Source organism: Microcebus murinus, chromosome 7, assembly GCF_040939455.1.
Source record: "Microcebus murinus isolate Inina chromosome 7, M.murinus_Inina_mat1.0, whole genome shotgun sequence".
Taxonomy (NCBI): domain Eukaryota; kingdom Metazoa; phylum Chordata; class Mammalia; order Primates; family Cheirogaleidae; genus Microcebus; species Microcebus murinus.
Window position 1 is genome coordinate 2744609 of NC_134110.1, and position 27866 is coordinate 2772474.

Genomic DNA, 27866 nt, shown 5'->3' on the forward strand with positions numbered 1-27866 from the left:
AAGAGGCAGTGACTACCACAGCCAGCAGATGACAACCAGCACCCATTCAGGAACCATCCTGGAAACAGGGGTCTCCTTTCCCTCCTGAAACCATAGGGACATATATCTCATGTGGACAGCTTACAGAGAGGAGCCAAGATGGGGAGAGATTATCTAATAAACTAAGCATTTTTATGCAAGACAGACTATTATCTAAGAGACTATTAATGTAATAGCAGTGGACCAAGCTTTAATTTGGATTAGACATTTAGTTAATCCTTCCTCCCACCCCATAACCAGTAAGTAAAGACTCGGAGAAATAATAACAGGTCATTAAATATGAAATGTCTGATTTCCTTAAGTACTAAGTTTGACAGTTGGTATCTCTGACATTTCACTTTGACATTTCTTGTTTTTTTCTTTTCTTTCTTTTTTTTTTTATTGTGAAGGTACATCCTCATTCTTTCAAATGCACATTTTGGCTTGTGATTATCTTTCAAATTTTTTTTTAGACCAATTTTTGTGAAACCATGGCTAAGTCAAAAATTCATGTTACTTTCTAATACGAGTTCCATCGTGGAACCAATGTTGTGCAGACAGCTCAAAATCAACAGAGTGTTCAGGAAGGATGTGGCTAATGAACATACAGTATGTCAATGGTTTAAGCAATTTAATTCTTGTAATTTTAATCTTGAAAATGAGCCAGGTGGGTGACCTGAGGCCAAGGTGGATAATGATGAGCTGAAACCTGCAGTGGAAGTGAATCCATCTCAACCCCTCCATGAATTAGCAGCAAGGTCTGATGTTACTATTCCAACAATACTGGACCATTTGAAACAAATCTGCAAGGTAAAGAAGCTCGATCGATAGGTTACACATGAATTAAATGAGTGTTTGAAGAGAAATCATCTCAAAGTTTGTCTTTCTTTGCTGCCAAGACATAAAGGTGAACCATTTCTATACTGTATTGTTACATGTGATGAAAAATTGATTCTTTTTGACAATTGCAAGCATTCGGCCCAATGGTTGAATAAAGATCAAGTGCCAAAACACAGTCCAAAACTGAATATTCTTCAAAGAAAGCTAATAGTGTCTGGTGGTCCAGTGCTGGTATCATCCACTACAGCTTCATGAAACCTTGTCAATCGATTACAGCAGATGACTACTGCAACCAATTGGATGAAATGATGATGATACTTGTGATTAAGCAGCTGAGATTGGTCAATAGAGACAGGCCAATCCTTTTGAAAGACAACACTGGACCACATGTCGCACAAACAACGCTGCTCAAACTTCAGAAGCTGGACTTAGAAACTCTCTGTCATTCACCATGTTCACCAGACCTTGCAACAACTGACTACCACTTCTCCCAGGCTTTGGACCACTTCTTGCAAGGAAAAATACTCAATTATCAACAAGCTGTGGAAAACACCATCATCACTTGCTCTCAAGGCTTCTTTGCTGCTGACATAAACAAGCTACCGTTAAGATGTGCGCACCAGTTGGTGTGCACCTGTAGTCCCAGCTACTTGGGAGGCTGAGGCAGAAGGATCATTTGAGCCCAGGAGTCTGAAGTTGCTGTGAGCTATGATGATGCCATGGCACTCTAGCCTGGACAACAGAAAGAGACTCTGTCTCAGAGGAAAAAAAAAGGCAAAACTGTGTCAACAATTTAGGTGCATACTTTGATTAATTGTACTGCTTCTTATTTGAGATATAATAAACTTTTGATTCAAAATCAGACATTTTGTATTTAATGACCTAATTTGTTATAAGCAAATTTAAAAATTTTATTTTTATCTCCATATACAAGTTGTAGCATGAGTTAAATTTTGTGAGCCCTTTATATAAGAAATGATAAAATTTCTGGCATAAAAATGAATTATTGTAGGTGATCCCTGTAAGCTAGAGTGAATAAATAAGGCATTATGGAAAAGTGAAATCTCGGATGGGTATAAAGGATGGTGCAATGCAAACAGGCCAAAATAATGGGAAACAACATGAGCAAAACAGCAAAACTATGTTCAGTGTCTATTCTATAAGGGACAGCACACAGCCCTGTCCAACATGGGTAGAAGTTGGGAGTTGAATAAAAGAGAAACCTTATCTGAAGATAAGAAGCCACCTGAATGCAAGTGAGAGTAATTAAAAGAAGTGAGGATCCACAGAGGGGAGACATAGGACAGGTGGCATTTTAGGAAGACTAGTGTGATTGCAGGATAGTCTGGAGATCTGGAGACAGACAGAAGAGGAGGAGGCTCTTGCCCACAGTAGAGCAATGGCAATGGGAGGGAAGAAAAGAGCACCTCCAAGAGAAATGCTGAATGAACAACCATCAGAAATCAGCCATTCTTAGAACCCACAGTATGTAGGACCCAAGGGCCACATCAAATGCAGCTTCTGGAAAGTCATCTGGGAGCCCAGGGAGCTCCCTGTGCACAGTTATCCAGGCTCCCTCTGTGCCCCTATAAAAATGTATTCATGTGGCACAAACACTCTTATCAAATTACGATATACTTATTTAAAAAATTATTTTCCCTTTGCCTGTTCTGGCATTGCCTTTAATCTTATAAACCCTGGTATAAAAACACATGATAGTCAGCAAATTCAGGTATTAGCCCTCATTGCTGCCATATGTTCTTCTCTTGGAAATCCTCACTTGCTCTGATATACACCTGATAAGGATAAATCTTTATCAAGGCCCCAGCACCAGGCCCTGGCTGTAAGGATACGAGCTAAGCGCTGATCAGAGGATCATGTCTGAAGACAGCAGTCACCGGGGAGCCACAGCACTGCCCACAGACGTGTTCTGTTCCCTAAACTTTCAGGCCCACAGCCCAGAGCCCCATCTCCCCTGGCAAAGTGAAGCCAGGGAGAGCCACTGAACCAGAGTCTGATTTTTCGGGGAAGGCGGTGTGGTCCCTGTGTCCTGGTTGCCCCTTTCCCTCTTGCCATTTGACGCATGCTCTCCGCGTGGGATTTCTTCAGCTAAGCGCTCGAGTGCATGCCTCTAGCACATCCAGACTTCGTAACAAAAGAAAATCTGATCTTTTCTTGAGTGCTGGAGCTGAGAAGGGCAAAATTCTGAAATGCAGCTGCCACAGTCTGTCCTCATTAACCCAGACCGTCCCCTATGCTGCAGCTTTACCTCCGGGCCGCTGGAGTAGAATGAGTGATGGGCATGGAGGATTTCATTTTGCTGCCTGCCCTCTGTTGCCTCTCTTTCAGTTCGCTCCCTATTCTTTTCTGACCCTGGTCTCTTGCCCTCTGTGAATATTCAGAAGGTCTGTGCGACTGTTCCAGGGCTGGAGTTTCTACAATAGTATCTAAAAGTATAATGTTTCTCCAATTTCATGGGCAACTCACATGCTCATGTGTTGCTAAAAGCGACCATAATTTAGTTACTGCTGTCTGGAATGCCATTTCATTATCTCACAAAGCCTGAGACTTCTATACTCCTTTCCAAGAAGGAGGATGGTGTAGTAAAGTGGTTAAGCATACGCTCTCTGGAGCCTGACTGTCTGGGGTTAAATTCAGCTCTGTGATCATGGGCAGGTTACTTAAATATCCTCCTCTATAAAAGTGGAGAGGAAAATAACACCTACTTCACAGAGACATTGTGAAGATGGTATTAGTTTATTCATGAAAAGGCACTTAGAACAATGCCTAGCATTCAGGACTTATTAAATAAGTGTAAGCTATTCTTATTTATTTTGGTGAAGAGTTAAGAAGTGGATACACATAGACCATATGACATGCCCATGGTCCCAAGAATGAGAGTCTGAGCCTTCAGACATTCCCATGGAGAAGTAGAAGTTTTAGCAATCTCCGGAATATAATCCAATGTTAAGTTTCCAGGGCTCACTGGCACTGCCTCTCCTTTTCCATATAGCAGACTTCCTCAGTACAAACTGAGTCTGGCCACTGATGGTGACATCTTTAGCATGAGACTGAAAGATCTTACAGCCACATTAGATAGGGCTCTTAGGTCCCCAGAAGTATAAGTGTGGGCATCTTTGAATCAGGAAGCTAGTCTCTCTCAAAAGAGCTCCTCATCTTAGAATCACTACAGGCAGCTTCCTTCAAAAGAGTGAATGACTAGCCACAATTCCAGGGAAAAGGGAATCCATTGAATATGGAACTAGAGTGGCCAGTCTTCAGCAATGACACTGCATGGCAATGAAAAGCAACGGCAGGGGCACACTGATCAGAACTCAGTCCTTTTTCCACTGGAGGTAGGTTGCTGACTGATCCTCACTCCTGCTCCTGAGGCTACCTTGCGGGATGGAAAGGTAGAGATTTTGAATTCCCAATTAATAAATAAGGAAGCAGCTCAAGTAATTACATAAAAGAAAGATGTGACCATATTCATACCCTGAGTTCATTGTGGTTATATTTACTTATGGCACTTGCAACATTTCTATGGCAATTCAGGAATATACCTATATAATCTCTCCTGTACAGGAACAGACTCTTACAGATAGATCAACACTGATGCAGTCTGCCCTGCATTTATCCACCTCTGGTCATGCACAGCTGCAGACGCTGTGGCACATGGAGACAGATGAGTGCTCTGAACGCTGCCATTACCACAACTCTCCCTTGTGTCCTAAATAAGGAATTTTGTTGGAAATCCTGAGTTTTCAATGGCAACATAGCAACTGATGGTATACTCTTATGAAATATCTAAGTACTCTCTAAGGATTCTAACTCTGACAGCTAAAAAAGAGTGGTGTTTACATTATCATCATCCACTTCCAACCCCAGGTATCTATTTCTCACTAGCCTAGAGGTGGTAAAGATTTCTGTAGTATCATCCCAGAAAGGCCATAAGTCAGAGACCAGAGGTAACCCTCAAGGCCCATGGAACTTCAGGGGTGTCATATCTTCACTCAAGTACACCAAAGTCCTAACCACTGCACCTGACGTGCATCAATTTTCATTGATTACATTTTATCTCTATACTGTGTGGCATAATTCTTACTCCTAGTTCCCTAGGGACTAACACTTGTATTGACAATAAGGACCTTTTTGGAATTAGATAGAGTGATACACACACAGAGCAATTCTAGAATGAAATCCCCCTCAGAGAGTATACTGTTCTGAAATTTGATCTTGAATGACTGTAAGAAAATTGCCAGACGGATTTGCCTTAGAAGACTTTAGCTTTCCCATTGTGTTGGGCAGAATGATGCACTGCCTTGGCCCCCAAGCTGTCCACAGCCTAATTCATGAAACTTGTGAATGTGTGGCCTTACACAGGAAAAAGGACTTTGTACATATAACTGAAGTTAAGGACCTTGAGATGGAGAAATGACCTGGGATGACCCCTGTGGGAAAACACTGCCCAGCTGTGGTCACAGGAAGATTTGACTATAGAAAAAAGGTCAGAGGGATGCAAAGCTGATGGCTTTGAAGACTGGAGAAGGAGCCACGAGCCAGAGCATATGGGTGGCTTCTGGAAGCTGGAGCAGACAAGGAACAGATTTTCTCCTAGGCCTCCAGAATGAACACAGCCCTGTCAACATGTTAATTTTGGCCCAGGAGACTCATGTCGGAAATCTGACCTTCCAAACTGTAAGATAATAAATTTGTGTTGTTTTAAGCCACTAAATTTGTAGTGATTTGTTACAGCAGCAATGAAAACACTAATGCATCCATGAAAAAGACAGCAGATCTAAAAGCCTCAAGGATAAAATTCTCAGATTGCTAATGCATCCAGCCTGTTTAAACCTCCCTGTTCAAAAGGAACCCAGGACTATGTTTGCACCTAAATGCCTGCCTTTGTGCTCAGGTCCCTCTCTCCATCCTGCATGCCGTGTATGGCCTGCTAGCTCAGTTAACTCAAGACTCATGCACAAGTGTGTCGCTCAAGTCCTCTGACTTTCTCCTGTCACAATGTGAAACCATTTGCTTAGTGCCCCCAAATTCCTTGGAGGACACAGTTGACACAAATCCAGTTACCTCTGCGCTAAATGATATTGGAGTTTGATTGGAAAGCATCCCTTTTTCCTACTGAAGTTTGGAACCAGTGGAGAGATAAAGGAAAAAATATCAGCTTCATCACTGATAAAGAAGGACTGCACACGTGGCTCCCGCTCCACAGTCAAAAGGTCTTGCAAACACCACCTGCTTTCCACTCCCCTGGTGTAGGACTCAGGGGGCTACCCACCAAGGGAAAGTTTTGTCTGTAGATAAAAGATCCTTACCTACAACTGCTGTCTCATACTGGCTCAGGACAGAGAAGGAAGAAAGATGGATAAAGCCTCAGTAAGTGAACTTTTAAAATAAATTAGTTACAGTCAATTGAGAAAAGTGGATTAAAAAAAACAAATCTCATTTAAATGAAATCTCCAGATTCTCAGAATTTCCTTTTAATTCCTGCCATTTTGATTTGGGTATATATCACTAACAAGGGCAATTTATTTTTTATTTTTAACAGACATATAATAACTGTACATGTTTGGGGGTACATTGTAATGTTTCAGCACATGCATACCTTGTGTGATGATCATATCAGAGTAATTAGCATATCCACCACCTCAAACATTTATCATTTCTTTGTAGTGGGAACATTCAAAATCCTCTCTTCTGGTTAATTGAGATATATCAATACAATACCTTACTGTGCAATACCTACTATGCAATAGAGCACCAAAAATTATTCTTCTTTTCTAGTTGCAACTTTGTACCCTTTGACCAAACGCTCACATTCCCCACTTCCCCCCACTGTCCCCAGTCTCTTATTGACAGCTTCTATGAGAGCAACCTTTTTAGAATCCACACATGAATGAACTCATGCAGTATTTGTCATTTCATTCCTGGCTTATTTCGCTTAATGTAATAGCCTCCAGATTCATCCATGTTTTTGCAAATGACAGGATTTCATTCTTTTTATGGCTGATTAGTATTTCATTGCATATATATACCACATTTTCGTTATCCATTCATCCATTTGGGGGCACAGGTTGATTCTATACCTTGGCTATTGTGAATAAACATGGGAGTATAGATGTCTCTTTGACAATATTCCACTTCCTTTGGATATATATCCAGTAGTGAGATTGCTGGATCATATGGTAAATCTATTTCTAATATTTTGAGGAGCTTCCATGATGTTTTCCATAATGACTGTATTAATTTACATTCCCACCAAGTGTTCCCTTTTCTCCACACCTTCACCAATACCTTCATGAATAGATTATTGCCCTCCCTTGAGTTCTGACTCGTATTAGTTCCCATGAAAGCTGGTTGTTAAAAAGAGCCTGGTACCTATCCCCCAACCCCCATCTTCCTGGTCATGTGATCGCTACACATGTGATCTCTGCACAACTCCCTTTGTCTTCCACCATGAAAGGAAGCAATTTGAGGTTCTCACCAGATGGAGATGGCCAACACTGAACTTCCCAGTCATCAAAAGTATGAGCCAAATAAATCTTTTTTCTTTATAAATTGCTCAGTCTCAGGCATTTTTTGTAGCAACACAAAATGGACTGAGACAGGGTATGTATTAATACCTTCTATACCTAATTTGCTGAGAGGAATGTTGAGTTTTGTCAAATGTTTTTCTGCACCTATTGAAATGATTGTATGGGTTTTATTCTTCTTTCTATTAATGTGATGTATCACATTTATTGATTTGCATATGTTAAACCATCCTTGCACTCCTGATAGGTAAAAATCTACTCCTGCTATGTTGTTAATTGTTTCCTGGTTGTTTTGTAGAACCTCTCTTCTTCCCTCTCTTGCTGTTTACCGTTGTGGTTTGGTGGTCCTCTGTGGTGCTAAGCTTTGATTCCTTTCTCTTTCTCTTTTGTGTACCTGTTGTAATTTCTTTCTTTGTGATTATCATGAGCCTAATGTATAGAATCTTATAGTTATAATAGACAATTTTAAGGTGATAACAACTTAACTTTGGTTGCATAAAAATATTCTAGACTTTTTCTCTCCCCCCCATAATTTATATATATTTTTTCTCTTAATTTACATCTTTATACATTATGTGTTCCTTAATAGGTAATTATAGCTGTAGTTATTTTTGACCACTTGGGCTATTAACCTTCATACTAGAGGTTTGAAAGATTTACATAATACCATTACAATACTGGAGTATTCTGAATTTGATTATGAGTTTACCACTACTAGTGAGTTTTACACTTTCACATGTTTTCATGATAGCAATTATCATTCTTTTGCTTCCAGTTATAGCATTTCTTTAAGCATTTCTTGTATGCCGGTCTAGTGGTACTGAATTCTCTCATATTTTGATTGTCTGAGAAAGACTTTGTTTTTCCTTCATTTCTGAAGAATAGCTTTGGTGGGTATATTATTCTTGGCAGTCAATTTTTTTTCTTGTAGCACTATGAATATCATCCAATTCTCTCCCCACCTGCAGGGTTTCTACTGAGAAATCTGCTAATAGTCTAATGGAGATTCCCTTATATGTGACTTGACATTTTTTCTCTTGCTGCTTTCAAAATTCTCTCTTTGTCTTTGACTTCTAACAGTTTGCTTATAATGTGCTTTGGAAAGGACCTTTCTGAATTGAATCTGCTTGGAAACCTTTCCTAGATTTGGATGTTTATATCTCTCTCAACAGTTTGGAAGTTTTCAGCTATTATTTAGTTAAATATGTTTTCTGTGCCCTTCTCCATCTCTTCTCTTTTTTGGTAATCTAGTAATGTGAATATTTGTTTACTTAATGGTATCCCATGGGTCCTGTAGGCTTTCTTTGTTCTTTTTAATTCTTATTTCTTTTTTCCCTCTGATTGGGTTATTTCAAAAGATATGTGTTCAAGTTTGGAAATTCTTTCTTCTGCCTGATCTGTTTTTGAAGCTCTTAATTGTATTTTTACTTCATTCTTTAAATTCTTCAGCTCCAAGATTTGTTTGATTTTTTTATGACATCTTTATTGAATTTCTCATTCAAATCATGAATTATTTTCCTGATTTTACTGAATTTTTTATATGTATATTCTTGTATGTCCCTGAGTTTCCTTAAGATAATTATTTTGATTTCCTTTTCAGACATTTTGTAAATTTGCTTTTCTTGTGTTCCTTTTAAGGTGTCATGTTTCCTTGCTTTTTCATGTGTACCTATACTGATTGCATATCTGGTGGATCAGTCAACATCTTCCAATTTTATTAAGTAGCTTTTGTAGGGAAGGACTTTTTACTGTAGATGGGTCTTGGTGTGGTATTGGGTAGTGTGCTTTGACTTTGGTTCTGGTTGGATGCAGTACCGTAGTCTCCATGCAACTTCTTCAGCTATAATCCATGTCAGTGATAGTCCAAATGCCTCAGTGGCCTAGGCTACAGAAGTTTGTGGCAGTGGTGGTACAGTTTTGCTAGAAGAGGGGCCACCAGGCTGATTCTGAGACTGGCGGCACATGTGTAAGGTAGGATGGATGCCACCATGGGCTTGGATTCCCTGCTGTTCAAGACTACCTGGTTCCTTGGAGGGCAGGGTGCTATATGAGCTCAGTGCCAGAATCATGGCTCTTCCACTGTGCCTAGGCTCCAAGTAGCTGGGGTTGTGGTGCTGCAGCCATTTCTGTGAGCGTGGTGGAATGACAGCAGAGGTTGTGGATGGAGAGATGCAGTGGTTACTGCCCCCAAGAGGAGAGAGCATTCTAGCAGCAGCTCAAGTTTCAAGATGGTGCCATGCTGTAACAGCTTGGGTTGTGGGGGGTGAAGGTGCACAACATGCACTTCTACTCCAGAGCAATGCAGATGTGGGACTCCAGGCAGCTCCCCAAACTGGGCTCAGGGCCTATAAGGACTGCAGGACTCGCCTGTAGCAAGGACTGCAGGGTGGTAATGGGGGCTGTTGGGGTTCTCCTGCTTACCTCTTCCTTACAAGCAGATGTCCCTCCTGGCTCTGAGCTTGTCTTGGCAGGGGAGATGGTGTGGCAGAGGCACCCGTGCTTTGCTTCCCTCTCTATGCTGCTATCCAGAGTGTCTGTGCTGCCACTCCCTTGCTATATTCCAGTGCTCTCCTTCAGTTACTCTATTTGAATTGTAATTACTTACTTGTTGTTTTGGTCCTTTTTTGTGGGCACCTCTAATTAGCCATCTTGCTGACATCCAGGAAATGTTTCGAGTAGAAAACACAATGAGTTCTTTCTGATGTTTATTTTGCATTTTCAAATTTGTAAAGCAAAATATTTGAATTTGGGTTTTTAGTTTTGACTGATGTAGAATAAGAGTAAGGTTTTATAAATCCTTTCTATGTGATTTTCTGATGAGTCACTTGTAGAATTCCTTGACACATTTTGCAGTAGGTGTGATGTTTGGTTTTGAGTGGTATAAATAGCACTAACTCAGTTCATGTCTGCACTCTTCCTATGTGACCTTTGAAAAATAAATTTACTTCTCTCAGCCTCAGTCCCCTCATTTGCTAAAGAGAATTAACAACACCACATCAGCTTGGAGACAGTATGAGGTCAGGTGAAATACTGGACATAATAGCATTTTGAACTTTGAAGGAGCTTGCAGGTATTATGTACTGCTTCTGTGAATTCAGAAATTATGAAATACAAAATTAGATCATAAATGTGAAATAGCCTAAAAAGGCAGTATAAATGGAAGGTATTAGATATATAAAACTTGTTGTCAATTAAAGAAGTATTAAAATTTTCCACAAAGGGTATCAAGAGACCATTAGTTTTACAATACACATTATATGTAATACTATAAACTTAAAACTTGACTATATTATATTGGACTATATATTTTTATTATAGGACTTACATGATTGCTGCATGTCTTATAGCGAATATTCTGCCCTTCACAATTCCTGAAAGAAGAAAGAAAGAAGAAAGAAAAAAGAAAATAATGATTTCATAGAAGAGGTAAGCATTTAAAAAAAGAAAAAGCAAACACAAGGTACTGGTTCCCTGCAAAACTTTTACTAATGTGTATTACCTCAAAGATTCAAAGTTTAAATTCTAATAAACTAACTTTCATGCATCAGGGAGCCAAAAAGTCTCATGGAAGTATCTCATTAAATAGAGAGTGAATCTTTAGTTGATTAATGTAATAACATTTGTCACGTACAATTCTTACCCAGGGTCCACATAACCAATAAAATTAATGTATAATGTGTATGTGTATAATGGATGCATATGTATATTTTTTATGTGAGGAAGAATGAAAAATTACAGGCAGAAGCATTTGTGTAGCATGTCTCCATCGGGGAATTTTTCTTCCCGACTTACTGAAGCAACCCAAGTTAGCTGGGCACTCACGGCACTCCTTCTCTAAATTGTACAACTATTTCTGTTAGAAATCTGCTTGAGGCAATGCTTTTATTTGATTTCAATCATTGACTTTACCAAATGGATGCTATGATAGAGAGTTGAAGAAGCTTTCTTGGGATGCCAATACTGATAGGTTTGAGAATTTTCCAGGGATGACCACCACATAACTTGTCTTTCCCTCCAGGCACTAGCTCTGGGACCCTGCTACTCACTTTCCAGGCAGATTTTTCCTTTGGGAGGGAGGTCAGAATTCCATTCAGCAAGTACTTTCCTCAGTCCATTGTTTGCTGCTCTATATTTTATATAAACTTGGTAATGATATCTGATCAATTCATGGCAACTTTCCCAATTTTTCAATGAAGTTACATATTTTTCCCTTTATGTTTTCCTTGTCAATTCAATGGCAAATTTGGAGCAAGGAAAGCTAAACACAGGCTTAAATCATCATCTGGAATTAAAAGTCAAAAGATACTATCTCAACTGTTTTAAAAATATTTATTCCTATGAGAATAGAAAAATGTTTAAAGTGGATCTTAGAAGATTATATTTTAGCTGGTATGGTTTAAATATGAGGCTATGTGAAATGATTTATATGGTCAACAATTTAAAACTCATTGCATGTACTTTACGATTATTCTGTTTTTATCGATAACAAAAGGAATAAGTGAAAACCAGTCATGTGCCAAGAATTACAGAGGTAGAAAATCAGTTGTCCAAAATCCTATCATCAAGAATTTTACTCTCTTGGCATTTAATCTTCTAGTGTTTGTGCCATGATTTATTTACTGAGTTGAAACTCATACTATTAACTCATCTTTGCATTTGTGTTAATCTAATATTATAAGCATTTTCCCATTTCATTGGTAATTCTTTGGAGAATTTGCTTTAATGCTTACACGATAGTCCATTATACAGACATTACTTTTTGTAGTTTAGAATTTAAAATTGTTTATATTGTAGCAAAATATACATAATATAAAATTTATCATACTAACCATTTTTAAATATACAGTTCAGTATTTGTTAAGTACATTCGCATTGCTGTGCAGACATTACCTTTTGTGGATATGTTGCTTCTTTTTTTCCCTAATTTTAAATTTTACATAAGATAAAATTCACTTTGGGGGGTACACAGCTTTATGAGTTTTGACAAACCCATACAGTTGTGTAGTCATTCCCACAGTCTGTACTTGGAACAGCTCCGTCACTCCTAAAAATACCCTCCTATTGCCCTTTTGTAGACAACCTCTTCCCACCCTCAGCTCCTGGCAACCACAGATTTGTTTTCTGGCCTTATATTAACAATTTTGCCTTTTCCAAAATGTCATATAAATGGAATCATACCATATGTAGTCTTTCAATAATCTTTTTAGCATAATATATTTGAAATTCATTCTTCTCATTGCACGTATCAGTAGTTTGCTCCTTTTTCACTGCTGAGTAGTATTCTACTGTGTGAATGTTCCAGTTTGTCTATTCATTCACCAGCTAGATATATGAGTTGTTTTCAGTTTTTGGCAATTATGAAAAAAAATCATATACACTCACATACAGGTTTTTAGCTTTTTCATTTCTCTTGTGTGAATACCTAGGATTGCTGACTCTACTTCTTTTTATATAATATAAAAATTATTTGCTAAACATCTTTATGTTTTCATTTTTGTTTATACTTAGAATATATAACTAGAAGTAGATAACAAATCCTAGTCCTTTTATAATATGAATTTTTCATGTATGAGTTTTTAACTCTTGGCTAGTTAAGTATTATTTCATTGGTTGGATATACGGCTGGCATATTACTGAGTCTTTGTGTTTCACACAGGAAAGGCAGTGTGGCAAAATATGGCATGGCTTTTTATATGATCCTTTTTCCTCAAAAGTGTAGACACACTTCACTGACCTCTGACATTCAGACTTACAAAGTAGAAGTCAGATTTTTATTCTTTTGTTCATATGCTTTATTGTTCTGCCTGGAAGTTTACATTTAGTGTTTTTGTTTTGTTTTTTTTTTTGGTCAGTATTTGAAATAAAAGATGTTATAGTCAGGATGTACCTAGTTGTGTGCTTCCTTTCATATCAATTTGTACTGAAAATGACGAGCACTTTTGAATGGAATATTCATGTTTTTATTTACAGTGGTGCCGATTATCCTCAGACTACGATTTTTGATTATTGCTCTTGTTCCAAAAATATCTGTCATTCTGAAGCTGGAGCTCCCTATCGCTACACCAATTATTTCTTTATCGATATATTCATGATTTTTTTCTTATGTAAATCTCATTTCTTTGACCTTTTCTTGTTTTTCTAAGAAATCTCCAATAGAGATTTCTTCACATGTCTGATTTTATTTTACTGTAGTGATGATTTTCATTTGATTGTGGCTGGTACACATTTTTTTTTTTTTTTTTGAGACAGGGTCTTGCTCTGTTGCCTGGGCTAGAGTGCAATGGTGTCATTGTAGCTCACTGCAACCTCCAACTCCAGGGTTCAAGGGATCCTCCTGCCTCAGCCTCTTGAGTGGCTGGGACTACAGGTGCAGGCCACCATGCCTGGCTAATTTTTCTGTTTTTGGTAGAGATGGGGTCTCGCTCTTGCTCGGGCTGGTCTCAAACTCCTGAGCTCAAGTGATCCTCCCACTTGGGCCTTCCAGAGTGCTAGGATCACAGGTATGAGCCATCATGCCCAGCTCACTAGTACACTTTATAATGTCAATATTTATTTTCACTCTTAATTATTTGCAGTCCTTCTCAAACTCACCCTTCTCCCTTTACATTTTGTACCATCCTCAACTTACACTTCCTGTTCCAATTGCAACATATACCCTGGTCTCCTCACATCTTGTATTTTCTGGGAGGTATCATCCCTAATTAGATTTAGATGGCTTTGGGAGAAAGAAGTTTTGGAGTGAAAAGAACAGTGTTATAGCTGCCTCCAAAAGCATTACCTAAATCATAGTTAAATTGTATACAATTAGTTGCTCCTTCTCAATTTGTGATTTACAACATCCTCCCAGATTATCACCATGGGCTGACCATTTCTTAATATTTTGTAACATTATGTTTTCATTTTTGATTTGTCATAGGTATAGTACTCTGAAATTTATTAAAATCTTGGTGAGACTACATAAAATTTTAAACATTCAAGAAGCACCAAACTGGGAAGTTGGCAGAAAAACTGTATTGGGGTGGAGAAATCTTTCTCTTGGTCAAAGGGAAATGACTCCATTCTACTGGGAAGCAACAGCTATGCCTGTGGACAAGATCATTCATTTACATGACTTATTTCATTTTGCTTTTTATGTGTGGATAAAAGAAAAATAATAGGAAAAGTGAAAGGGTAATCGAAATTACTTTGCTTATTTTGGAAAATCCCCAATTGAGGAAAGCTGCTAATAGATTAAGCTTTTTTTTTTTTTTTTTTTTTTACCATATTGACTTACAGTCCTAAAAGGCTTTAGAGTCTAATTTCAAAGAGGCAGGAAAATTAGACACAGTGTAAGAAAGTATTAGAATTGACAGAAATACTGGAATGCAAAAACTGTTGAAACTTACCAAGAATGGTATTTTCTTTAAAAATGTTTTAGAACTTCAAAAATAATTTTTCAGAGCATTTTTAGTAATGGTTTAATTTTATTCACTAAAATTAAAAAAAGCATTTCTGTAAAAAGAAATGTAAAACTAAAAGGTAAGAAAAGAATACATTAGTCAAAGATATCTTATTGCTGTGTCTCAGGCCCACAGTATAGACCATACAGCCATGGTCTACATCCCACTGCCACCTGATGTGTCCTGATCGCAAACTGAGTGTCCAGAGTCACTGACTTGAGTCTTGAGTGCTGAGCCTGAAAATCTAAGCCCAAAAGGTAAATGTGTCTCCACCGCAAGCCCCACTACAATAGCAGCAAAGTGATAAGGAAAAGAGGACATTTTATTTCATGAATTCTCAAACCAAAACATAACACACCGTTCTGGACCCATTCCTCCTTCAACAACATCTTACAGTGAACCCACCATGTACCAGGATGTAGATATGAAGATGCAGAGAGATTTTCTCAATTTCCTTTCTAAGTCAGTAGCAAGGGTTCCTTTTAACCTAACCACCTCACTGCCATTTTTATCATTCTATTTCACTTTCCTTTCTAACACACAGTAACCCCACTCATTGGCCTTCATTGATGTGACATGCTTTGGTTACAATTTAGTATGGAAGTGAATGACTACTTCATGAAACAGGCATAAAATGAAATGCAAGTTATTTTAAAGTTCAGGACATTGGAATCCTAATTCTCCAAGCAGGAAAATGCCAGCTTACTCTGGAAATAATTCCTTTGGCCCAATGCATCTGAACTGCAGAAATATCACTTACCAGTTTTTAATTTCATTCTAATTAGTATACGCAAGAGCTAATGGTTATCAGGAGTATATGAAAATTCAAGAACATCATTTCACAATTATGTATTTTTTTATCCATTACAACATTCATAACACCCTAAAATTAAAGATTTTTGAAGTCATAAATTTATGCATATATAAAAAACATATGTTGATGCCACATGAGGATATATTAAAACATTAATAAAATTTCCCTAGAGTTTATAGCACTATAATTTACTATATTCATTTGATGATATATTGATTCAAATTCTAGTGTCATAGAGACTGAGAAGTATGTGTTTTTAAGCATAAAAATATATTAATTTTTAAAATAGTAGTTAACTTAAACCCGTGTTTCCTATGGTTGGCATTTAACCAGAATATCAAGTTACAAATTTCTGCAAGAGAAAGAAACATTCAGGCTGGTGTATGGTTTGCAGCACAAAAGAACTAAGTATTTAAAGTAATCAAATTCTGAAATAACTTTATCCACAAAGAAATAAATAAGTAAAATAGCTACATTTTCCTCTTTCCTTACATCGTGAATATAAAGGAGCACACTATTTAAAAAAAAAAAAAAGGAAGTCACTGAAATGCTTTCTAAAGCTTTGAGATGGCTTTTAGCTTGGCTTTATATGTAATCACCTCCATATTCCTCTTCCAAGAAAAACTGACCACAAGCATTCAATATTTATGAAGACTTAATAATTCTCTAAGGCTGTTCAAGGATAAGAAGACTTGATCAGCTTTCCAAGGGAAGTAGATTTGCTTCTTAAAAATCTCAGAGTACTTCCAAAATGACAATGAAAGTTCTTAATATGGAAGTAGGTCAGGAACGATTAAGGTTTGTAGCTGCCTAAAAGGTGGGGAGCAGGAATGAATGAATTATTAAAGAATCTACTACTCTTCTTTAGAATTAATCTAACTGCATTTTTATGCAAAAAAATGATGTTACTATCCCTATTTCTTAGACATGATACAAGTGGCCTGCCTCTATGTCAGGAACCAAGCTGGGAAAGGACAGGCACTGCCATGCACTGATCTCACTGTAAACACCACAGAACATATCATCCTCTCACTTAATATAGGGTATTACCTAGTCTCAGATATTTGTTCAAATTTAGATGAGGTCGGGGAGCTGGCAAATTTGGAGATCCTCCAGCCTAAAATCAAATTTTGTAATATAGGCTAAGATTTGTGCATAAGTAGACTAAAGAAAACTATGTAAGTCCTAAGTAATGAAAAAAATTAAGCAAGTGCTAGTTCAGAAACGGGAGCAGTAACTGAGTAAACAGTACCATATTGTACATAACCTTCTACAGCTTGAGTTTTTTTCTTTATTGGAACACTGTTTCTGAGACTATTCATGTTGATCGATGTCACTCTAATTCACTTGTGTTTATAGGTCTGTAGTAATCCCAATTTGTAAATGCACCACAATTTATTTCTCAATTATTTTTGTCCTTCTTTGGTCAATTTTCCTAAATGCTGATAATAATTTAGGTTGGTTCCAAATTTTAAAACCATATCCATAGTTATGCAATGAGCAATCTCATAATGTCACTTTTAGCACATTTGCACACATTTCTCTGGAATGTATACTCGAATGGGCTTGTTCTATTGTGGGTATTTATAGCTTCACTGTTCCTAAACATTGGCAAATTGCTCTCTAAAATGGACTTACCAATTATCACCCTCACTACTAGGACAGGAAAGTTCTCAGTTTTATGTCTATGTCAATATTTTGCATTTTTAAATTTTTTTATTTTTTTTCCAGTCTCACTTCATATTCCTTGCATTTTTTTGTTAGTGAAGTTAATATGTTCACTTGTTTTTGATGATGCAGACTCCCCTTCTGTGAATTTTGTTCATATTCTTTGCTCATTTTTCTACTAGATTCTTTTCCTCTTATTTTATTGGTATTTGGGAATTATTCAATTAGTGAGACATCACACTAAGAGAGACTAAAAGGTATACAGGATAAGAGGTAGATGATTAAGACAGTAGATGTACAAAATGAGCAGGTTTTGAGTAAAGAAAAGAATGTAAAGTAACAAACAATGTCATAGCAGCATTTTAAAATTTCACTGGAAGTCAACAGATTACGAAAAAAAAATTCAAGTGACAAGGAGCTCAAATATCATTCCCAAATACACAGGAAAAAAAAAAAACAGGAATGAAAATAATTGAACAGAACATGGTAAAAGTGGAAGGCAGACAGAAATAACTGGTGTTCATGAAGGAGAGGCTAGAACAAACGGGCAAGAAAGAGTGAATGATATATTAGAAGAAAAACTGTCTTACCATAAAGAAGGATCTAAATCTGTACAACAAAATTAGCCACTATGTGCCAGGGAAAAGTAAGTAAAATGAGATGAATAGCTAGACGCAGTTTTATAAAACTCTTTCACTTAAGGGGAAGAAAGAGTCCTATGGGCAGCCTGGTTATCTACAAAATAGGTTATCTACAAAAGAACAAAAATCCAGCTTGCCTAAGAGATCTACAAGCAATACCATATAACAAACATTATGAAAAAGGAACTCCTGAGTCTTAAAAGGGAAAGGTTGTGTCTCAGGAATTTTATATCCAAATAAATCACTCACTACTTAGGCAAGGTGAAGGCAAGAGGAAGACATTTTCAGATACATAAGAACACATAAAGTATAAGACCCACAATTTTTTCCTGAAATTAAAAAAGTTACACAGTCTTACTGCTTAAAGTGTGGTCCGTAGACATTGACAGCATTGACATCACCTGGGAATCTCTTAGAAATGAAAGCTCTTGGGCCTCACTCCAGATCTACTGAATCAAAGTTTATATTTTAACAAGATCCCTAGGTGATTCATATGCACATTAAAATTCCAGAAGCACAGCTCAAAATATATCTCTGCCAACAAAGCTATGATTCAACATTAAGAACTAAAAAGACTAACAATGAACATTGAAATAATATATACACACACAGAGTTAAGTTTCAACAACAGTTTGAAATATGACTATGAAAGAAAAGATATGAAGGGAAATAACTTTGCCAATAAACTGAAGATAAAATCCAAAATTCTAAGAGCAAACCCAAGAAGTGGGAATAAAAACAAAAAGCATAAAATACTCATCATCTTACACAAGGAGAAATCAAAAGAAACTATTATCAGCAGTGATAGTTATAAAATAAGTATTAAAATATGACTTTCAAATAAAAACTTAATCATCAGTAAAATAAAAACAGGACATATGTATAATTTCCAAAAACAATGAGGAAAAGAGAAAAAGAAAGATTTCAAATAGATATTACAACCTGAGCACATATATTGAACTTCCCCCTTACAAATTTCCAGTGAAATGACTAATAGTGTATGTCTACTAATAAGTGAAGAACTCTGTGTTATACCTGGAAATTCACAGAAGCTGTACACAAGCTGGAAACTTCAAGTAATTTTTGCTATACACAGGGTAAACAAGACTGAATTAAAGGAGAGAGCACAAATACACTATTCGCTGTGCATAAGGAGAAGTCTGCCTTTGAAATCAATGGAAAAGCTCCACAGGAGAATCCACCAATTCCCATTAAATTAGAGAGACAGACAATGTAGCCCATTCCTGCTAATCAATGGCATGGGGATGGGTAGTATAAGATAAAAATGTAAAAACAAGTAAGGTCCCAATGAATGGGAATCCCTGTGAAATATTCAGTGCCTACATGGGATAGAGTGTTCTGGAGGGGTTAAGTGAAATACAGGCACTACAGACACTGTCTCCAAATAAACAAAAGCCATAAATATCATAAAAATAAATTCACTGGCCCAAATACAATGTTCCTTCCCACATATGCCTTCGACCGTGGCTTCCTATTCAGTCTCCACAATGACACAAAGCTGCAATGGATTAAAGCAATGGCTCTTACCTAGACAGAAGGCGGGTATTTTTCTCATGAAGAGCCAGAATTGAATTAACAAAGGACTTGAACAAACTCTGACTCTAATCCATATCCTTTTGAATTATAGGAGCTTGGAGACACACACACACAAACAACGTACATGTGTGTACATATCCATATACACATATATATGTATGCATATATACAGATATTTTTCAACACATTAACTGTCATGAGAGTTGTATTTAGCTCACTCTAGTTTTGACCCTCGGGCTGCATGAAGCATATGTAAAATCTTACTTGTTGATATTCTTATTGTTACAATTAATATTGACAACTTTATTCTAAAAATTAATTAATTTTAATTAAATGAATAGAAGTCAATACATTTCGTTTTTCAATTTATGTTTACCTTTAGATTTTATTCTATTTTCATAACAAAACTGTGGCCCCCAGAAAAAGTTTCTGGGGGTTTCTTTGCGTGTGTAGCAGTCAATGTGTTAAATCTGCTTTGGAAGTTCTTAAATGGGAGCATAGATTTTTTTCAACCAATTCTTTCCTAATTTGTGCATTTAGGGGCATAAAATTTCCTATCTATAAGAATGAAATCCTCCAAGTTTTAATATATTCTATTTTTATGATCTCTCTTTAGTTCTGATAATACTTATTTCCTTAAATTCTACGTTGACATTAATACAGCTACAGATACCAATTTTCTTTTAATTTGTGTTTATGTTATAGTTTTTTTCCATCCTTTCATTTTCAGCCTTTTGGTGTCCTTATATTTAAGATTTGACTCCAGTAAACAGCATATAATTTTTTTTCTTTTTTTTGAGACAGAGTCTTGCTTTGTTGCCCAGGCTAGAGTGAGTGGCATGGCATCAGCCTAGCTCACATCAACCTCAAACTCCTGGGCTCAAGCGATCCTCCTGCCTCACCCTCCCGAGTAGCTGGGGTAGACTACAGGCATGCGCCACCATGCCCAGCTAATTTTTTCTATATATGTTGGCCAATTAATTCCTTTCTATTTTTAGTAGAGATGGAGTCTCACTCTTGCTCAGGCTGGTTTCAAACTCCTGACCTCGAGCAATCCGCCTGCCTCGGCCTCCCAGAGTGCTAGGATTACAGGCATGAGCCACCTCGCCCGGCCCAACAGCATATAATTTTTGTTTTACAGTTTAACAATCTTTTGTCTTTTAACTGGAACACTTGATGCATTTACATTTAATGTAAAAAGTGGTGTATTTAGGGGTTCAAATCTACCATCTTACCATTATTTGTTTATTATTTGTTACACTTGCTCTGTTCCTTTTTTTCCTCCTTTCTTGAGCACTTTTGAATCCATCAAGTATTTTAGCATTATTTTATTTACCTTCATGATAGCTGACTGGCTATACATTCTTTTATTTTACTTTTAAAGATAACCCTAGAAATTAAATTTGCATCCCAGACTTCAAAAAGTCAAATGTAAAGTATAGGCACGGTGGCTCATGCCTATAATCCTAGCACTCTGGGAGGCCAAGGCGGGGGGCGGATCCCTGAAGGTCAGGAGTTCGAGACCAGCCTGAGCAAGAGTGAGACCCCGTCTCTACTAAAAAATAGAAACAAATTAGCTGGACAACTAAAAATATATAGAAAAAATTAGCCGGGTATGGTGGCGCATGCCTGTAGTCCCAGCTACTCGGGAGGCTGAAGCAGGAGGATCGCTTGAGCCCAGGAGTTTGAGGTTGCTGTGAGCTAGGCTGATGCCATGGCACGCTAGCCCAGGCAACAGAGTGAGACTCTGTCTCAAAAAAAAAAAAAGTATCTGCTTTTACAATTTTCTGAGCAATTCAAACACATTAGAACTCTTTAAATCCATTTGTTCCCTCCTCAAGTTTTATATTATTGTTTTCCTGCATATTTTTTTGTTTGTTCAATATTGAGGTTTTTTTTCTTTTGGAGACAGTGCCTCACCCTGCCACCTTGGCTAGAGTGCAGTGATGTGATTATAGCTCACTGCAACCTCCAACTCTTGGGCTCAGGCTGGGGATACAGGGGCACACTACTATGACTGGCTAATTTTTACAAAATGTTTTGTAGACATAAAGTCTTGCTATGTTGCCCAGTCTGGTCCCAAACTCCTGGCTTCAAGCAGTCCCTCCACCTCAGCCTCCCAAAGTGCCAGGATTACAAATATGAGCCACTGCACCTGGCCAAATTTTACACATATTTAAACTTCACAAAACATTACTATTGTTGCTTTAAACAGTTAATATTTATTTATATTTATGATCTCCATTGCTCTTGATTTTTTCCTGCATTTCCATTCTCCATATGGGATCATTTTTCTTCTGTCTGAAGCACTCCCTTTAGCACTTCATTTAGCACAAGCAGGAGGTAAAAATTCTGTCAGTTTTTGTTCATCTAAAAATATATTTATTTAACTTTCACTTTTGAAGGATATTTTTTCTGGGTAGAAAATTCTAGTTCAAGAGAGTTATTTCTTTCAAGATGTTCAACATGTTGTTGCATTATTTTCTAATGAGAAGTTAGTAGTCAAGCTTATTTTTCTCCTTTGAAGGTAATGTGTCTTTTCTTTTTGGCTTCTTTTAAGATTTTACTATATGTTTATGCATATTTGTTCAGTTTGGGGTTTGCAGAGTTTTTGAAATCTGTGGCTTGATAGCTTTGACAAGTTTTGGAAAATTCTTGCTTACTATTTTTTTTAAACAGTACTTCTACCTTCTTTTCTTTTTAGAACTTCAATTACACATGTTTTAAACCTTTTACTTTGTTCTGTATATCCCTTATTCTATTTCAGGGTGTTTTTCCCCTCTGTGATTTAGCCTGGATATTTTCTACAAATGCATACAGTCTTATACTGTTTGTAATCTGTGTTAAGTCCATATATTTGGTTCATAATTTTAGTTATCATATGCTTCTGTTCAAAAATTTCCATTTGATTCTATCTTATGGTTCCAGTTTTCTAGTGAAATCCTACATCATGTCATCAATTTTCTTAAACCTTTATTATAGGGTTTTGTTTTCTTTTTTATTACACAGCACCTTTTATATTATCTGTTTTTTCTCTTGATTGTATCTCATAGTAAGGCTGGTAATATGTTATTGAATTATGGGCATGGTTTATCAAAATTGGTAGAGGTTCTGGTTGATGTCTTCTTCCTCTGGAGTGTTTTTTCTGTTTTAAGCATATTGATGACAGTTAAAATAGCAGCAAAGCTTATCAGTTAAATTAACGTTGAACTAATTCAAGACTGGGTTTCAGTCTTAGTAATATCCTGTCTATTTAGGATTTGTTTTCCTTCCTTCTAGGATATAGTCCTTCAGTGATCTCAACCAATCACCTGAGGTGTTTACCAGGGTTTTGAACCCCCATTTTTATGTCTCCAGCATTATAGGATTGCTAATAAATCTGCTTAGCTTCTCAGCCTGTTAGCAGCTACTTTCTCCTCCTTATTGCTTTCTCTGCCTCACACTCCTTAAGAATCATTGCATGACTGGATGAAATATAGGGATCAGAAAACTGGTAAAGTCAGTTTTCTGTATGTCTTTTCTTTCAGAGATTTGGATCCTCAAATTCCAGGATCATGAGTACATTTTACTCCTCAATTTATGGCTCCAAATTGCCCATCATCAGACTGTTAATATCTGTAATAAAGTTTTTACTGGACCAAAGTGAAGTGAGATGAACAAGGGCAAAACGGTGGATTCTGATAAAGCTAAATGAATCCCATTTAAAGGCAGGTCTTTCAATCTAATATTATGTCTTACCTTTTAACATTAAAATGAAAAGATTCTGATTGAAATTTGTTTTTAAAAAGTTTGTGATGGTAGACCCAGTTGGATTTTGTTTGTTTTTCTTTGTGTCCTTACCTGGCCAATTAAAAAACTGACAATCCATGTCAGTTCCAAATATGCTTTTCTGAAATTTTACTGGTGTTTTAAATTCAAAAGTCTGCAAATTCTTTACTCCGACCTCCATATCTGTCTTCTTCCTCAACACTGGCCCATTCTGTTTGTTTGTTTTGTTTTGTTTTGGTTTTTTTTTTTTTTCCTCTCTCTCTCTCTCTCTCTCTCTCTCGTCTCTCTCTCTCTCTCTGCTAACTGTTCTCTAGGTGCAAAAGCCTCTTTTCATTTCCTGCCCCAGGGCCTTCAAACATGCTATTCCCACTATCTGAATTCTTTTTACCGCATAACTCTCCCAATAAAATATAATACCCCGTCACTCTTCCATACAGCATGACATACTTACAGTAGCAGGGCCTTTATCTCTTCACCAAGGTGAAGACGAGGGGAAGCAGGCTTACCACCCTGTCTCTGCAGTTCTATGATGCTTTAAGGCTCAGTGTTCTGTGTCAGAACTCACCCTGGGTAGTGTTACTACAGCACATCCAGTGGCCTCCCCTTGTCCTCTTGGAATGGACTAATGACTCTTCTTTCTCAAAGTCCACATGTGCAGCCTCTCACCTGCCCTGCTCCGCACTGTCTCAAGGGAACTGGAGAACATACCTGGTCACTGTTGAATATATCATAAAACAGTGACCTCAATGAAATTCAAACTGGAGCCAAAGCATGCTCTCCCTGCACTTCTGCTCTGTGCCTTGAGGCTAACTGACAAGTCAATTTACTTTTTCACCCAACAACATCCCAAATCTGAAGGTGGCTACCATTTTCCTGGAGTCCTCTTTTGTCTAACCGAAGAGCTGACCTAAAATCCTTCGCTGGGATTTAAATGGCCCCGTGAAGAATTACCATAAATTGTCGAAAAGCAATGATAAATGTAGCCCTATTACAAACTTTTAGGTTTTTAAAAATAAGGTGATTTTACATTTTAGCAAATGGTATTTAATATAAACGTACCTAAGATGGAGAAACAGAACTTGCATTACCATCTTAATCAACATGTTGCTCAGAGCAAGTGAATGAGAAATTAATTAAATTGCAGTAACCCAACAGGAGAGCTGAACACAGGAGAGCTGACCTCTTGCCCCAAGTCTTGACATATTCAAGTCAGTGATTTAATGTGCTGGATTTCCTCTCTTTAAACCCCAAGTCTCTGGTGCCCCTGGGTCCTGTGAGCATCTGTGGATGGGGTATGGCCACACCCATGAAAAGGGGGCCACTGCTATTTAAATACAGTAACTTAAGGTTGACTAATATTGAGACAAAACAAATGTTACACCACCATCATAGTGTGTTCCAAAGCCAAGCTGAGTTATCTCCCCTGTCCACTCCCCCAGAGGTCCTGACACACCCCACATGGAGGAGCAGGTGAGCCTGTCCTGTTCACCACCACCCCCACCAGAGGCCCTGGCACATCCCACACAGAGGAGCAGGTGAGCCACCCCTGCCCACTCGCCCCCCAGAGGTACTGACATCCCACACAGAGGAGCAGGTGAGCCTCCCCTGCCTATCCCCCACCAGAGGTCCTGGCACATCCCACACAGAGGAGCAGGTGAGCCTCCCCTGCCCACCCCCCCCAGAGGTACTGACATCCCACAGGAAGGAGCGGGTGAGCCTCCCCTGCCCACCCCCCCCCAGAGGTACTGACATCCCACACAGAGGAGCAGGTGAGCCTCCCCTGCCCACCCCCCCCCAGAGGTACTGACATCCCACACAGAGGAGCAGGTGAGCCTCCCCTGCCCACCCCCCCCAGAAGTACTGACATCTCACACAGAGGAGTGGGTGAGCCTCCCCTGTCCACCCCCCCCAGAGGTCCTGACACATCCCACACAGGAGCAGGTGAGCCTGCCCTGTTCACCCACCCCCAGGGGTCCTGACACACCCCACACAGGGAGTGAGTGAGCCTCCCCTGCCCACCCGCCTAGAGGTACTGACACCCCACACAGAGGAGCAGGTGAGCCTGCCCTATTCACCCCCCCCAGAGGTACTGACATCCCACATGGAGGAGTGGGTGAGCCTCCCCTGCCCACCCCCCCAGAGGTCCTGGCACACCCCACACAGAGGAGTGGGTGAGCCTCCCCTGCCCACCCACCCAGAGGTACTGACATCCCACACAGAGGAGCAGATGAGCCACAACTGACCTCCCAGTCAGGCATCTCCTCAGAGAGTAGGATGCACCGCCCCCACAGGTCCGGGAGCAGTCACTCCAATCACCCCACGCATCCCAGTTGCCATCTTTTTCTTCTTCTGAACGAGTATTTCTTGAGGTCTAGATATGAAAAAACACAATAAATTATAGACAAAGGTGGCAGAAATAACCCCAAACTTCCCCATTTATTCTAGAGTCATCTTCTAAGCTTTTCACAGAGACCAAAGTTGCCTAAAAAGGCTTTGCTTTGGAACGGCTACATCAAAAAACCACACAAGACAGGTTTATATGGAAACTAACTGGCATGTGCACACTTTCCATCTTAAGGGTTTTTTTCCAGATGGTTTCTAAGCTCAGTTTTATATCTGAAATTTTATCATTCCTAAATTTAAATAAACTGGCTAAATAATCTATTACTATTATTATTATTATTAGTCTGTTTCCTAACCTACATAGCAGAGTCCCAGCTTGAGCCTAAGGAGTGCTCACTGCTGAAGTTCTGACTGGCCTGTCAGGCAGGCTGGGGGTCACTCCTAAGAAACCTTGCGGGAGGAATGTGGGACCTCCTGGGAGAGGCTCCATTCCAATAAAGCAAAGTTAGACGGACAGGCTTGGCCAAGTTACAAAGCTTACGGGGTCCAAAAAACAGGTCACTTATGAGTACAGTGTAGTTTAATTTGTCTCTAGGGCTTGCTATCATTGACTTAAATCAGGACACTAGAGGAGAGGCGGAATTACAAGAAGAAAGCACATGGATGTGGATGTAGGTGTGAAAGGAAATGAAGCTTATTACTAAATATAGCTACAAAATGTTAATGAAGGGCTTGAAGGAGACTTGACTAAATGGAGAAACCACCCTAGTCCTGAACTGGTAGACTCAATACTGTAAAATGCTAATTCTCTTGAAATTTATCTATAAATTTACAGCAACCCCAGTAAAAATCTCCAAAGGGAAATTTTTTGGAGCATAACAAATGATTCCAAAATTCATCTATTGGGATAAATGTCTATAAGAGTCAAGAAAAAAGTAAAAGTAAAAAAGGATAGAATTAACACATGCTCTAGCAATCCCACTTCTAGGGATTTATCCAAAAGAGCTAAAATCAGGATCTCAAGAGATATCTGCACACTGGTGTTCATGCAGCATTGCTCATGATGGCCAAGAGGCAGAAGCAACCCCAGTATCCATCAACAGATAATCGGATAAAAACATGTGGTATGCAAATACAATGAAATATTATGGAGCCACAACAAAGAAAGGAAGCCTGTCACATGCTACAACATGGATGAAACTTGAGAAAATCATGCTACTTGAAACACCCTAGTCACAAAAGGACAGATATGATTGTGTGTGATTCCACTCATATGAGGTATCTAACATGGTCTAACTCACTGAAGCAGAAAGCACAATAGTGGCTGCCAGGCACCTGGGGGAGGGGAATTGGGAAGTGCAATAGGTATAAAGTGTTAGCCGTGCAAATGAAACAGTTCTAGAGATCTGCCATATAACATTGTCTTGTGCTCATATTATACTTAACAATACTGTACCATATATTTCAAAATTTGTTGAGAGGGTAGATCTCATGTTATGTGGGGATTTTTAAAACCACAATTAAAAAAAAACTGTATAAGAAGTAAAAGGAGAGAGGACTTGCCTCAATTAAAAGAGTAGAGAATTGGCACAGCCATAAGCAATAGATCTATTAAATTTAAAAAAAAAAGTCAAAAACAAACCCAAATATAAGGACATAATATAGGACCACAAATCAATGTGGCAAAAAAAATTTTTTTTAAATCACAGATAACTTCTTCATAAAATATACCAAAATGAATTTTATGTATTAGAAGTTTATATTAAAGATACTGAAACCATAAAATACTAGAGAAATTATAAATTAATAGTCATATAGAGTTAGTATAGGAAAAAACTGTCCTAGATACATGAACAAAGGTGGAAACTATAAAGAAAAAGACTGATAGGTTTAATTATTTTAAAATAAAAACACACATAGCACTTTATATTTCTTCACCTACAGGTCAACATATAGGCACATGAAAATAATAGTAAAAGTACAAGTATTGGGGCTGGAAGGAAACACACCAAATTTCTCCTAAGAATGGACGATGCTGTTGGGGACAAACACAAAAGAGAACATCACCTGAATGTTTTATTTCCCTCTACACCCCTCTGCCACAAAAAATCTGATGGAAATATGATACATTGTTAAATGTCACTTTTATTACTATCTAAATTTTCCCAGTTTTTGAAATTTCTTTTAAAAAATATTTTTTGGGGTAAAAGGCAATTATTAGATAGATAAC

At 38.0% G+C, this 27866-nt stretch overlaps 1 protein-coding gene across 2 annotated transcripts in view; it reads right to left on the reverse strand.

Moving 5' to 3' along the window:
- The window catches only part of ADAMTSL3 (ADAMTS like 3), a 283266-nt gene that overhangs the window by 164014 nt on the left and 91386 nt on the right, over positions 1–27866 (reverse strand). For both annotated transcript variants that reach the window (XM_012751691.2, XM_076004699.1), the window contains exons 4-5: positions 25537–25664; positions 10732–10777 (exon numbers count right to left, since the gene is read on the reverse strand). In XM_012751691.2, coding sequence (XP_012607145.2) covers positions 10732–10777; positions 25537–25664 — 174 coding nt within the window. The remainder of the gene's footprint in view (positions 1–10731; positions 10778–25536; positions 25665–27866) is intronic.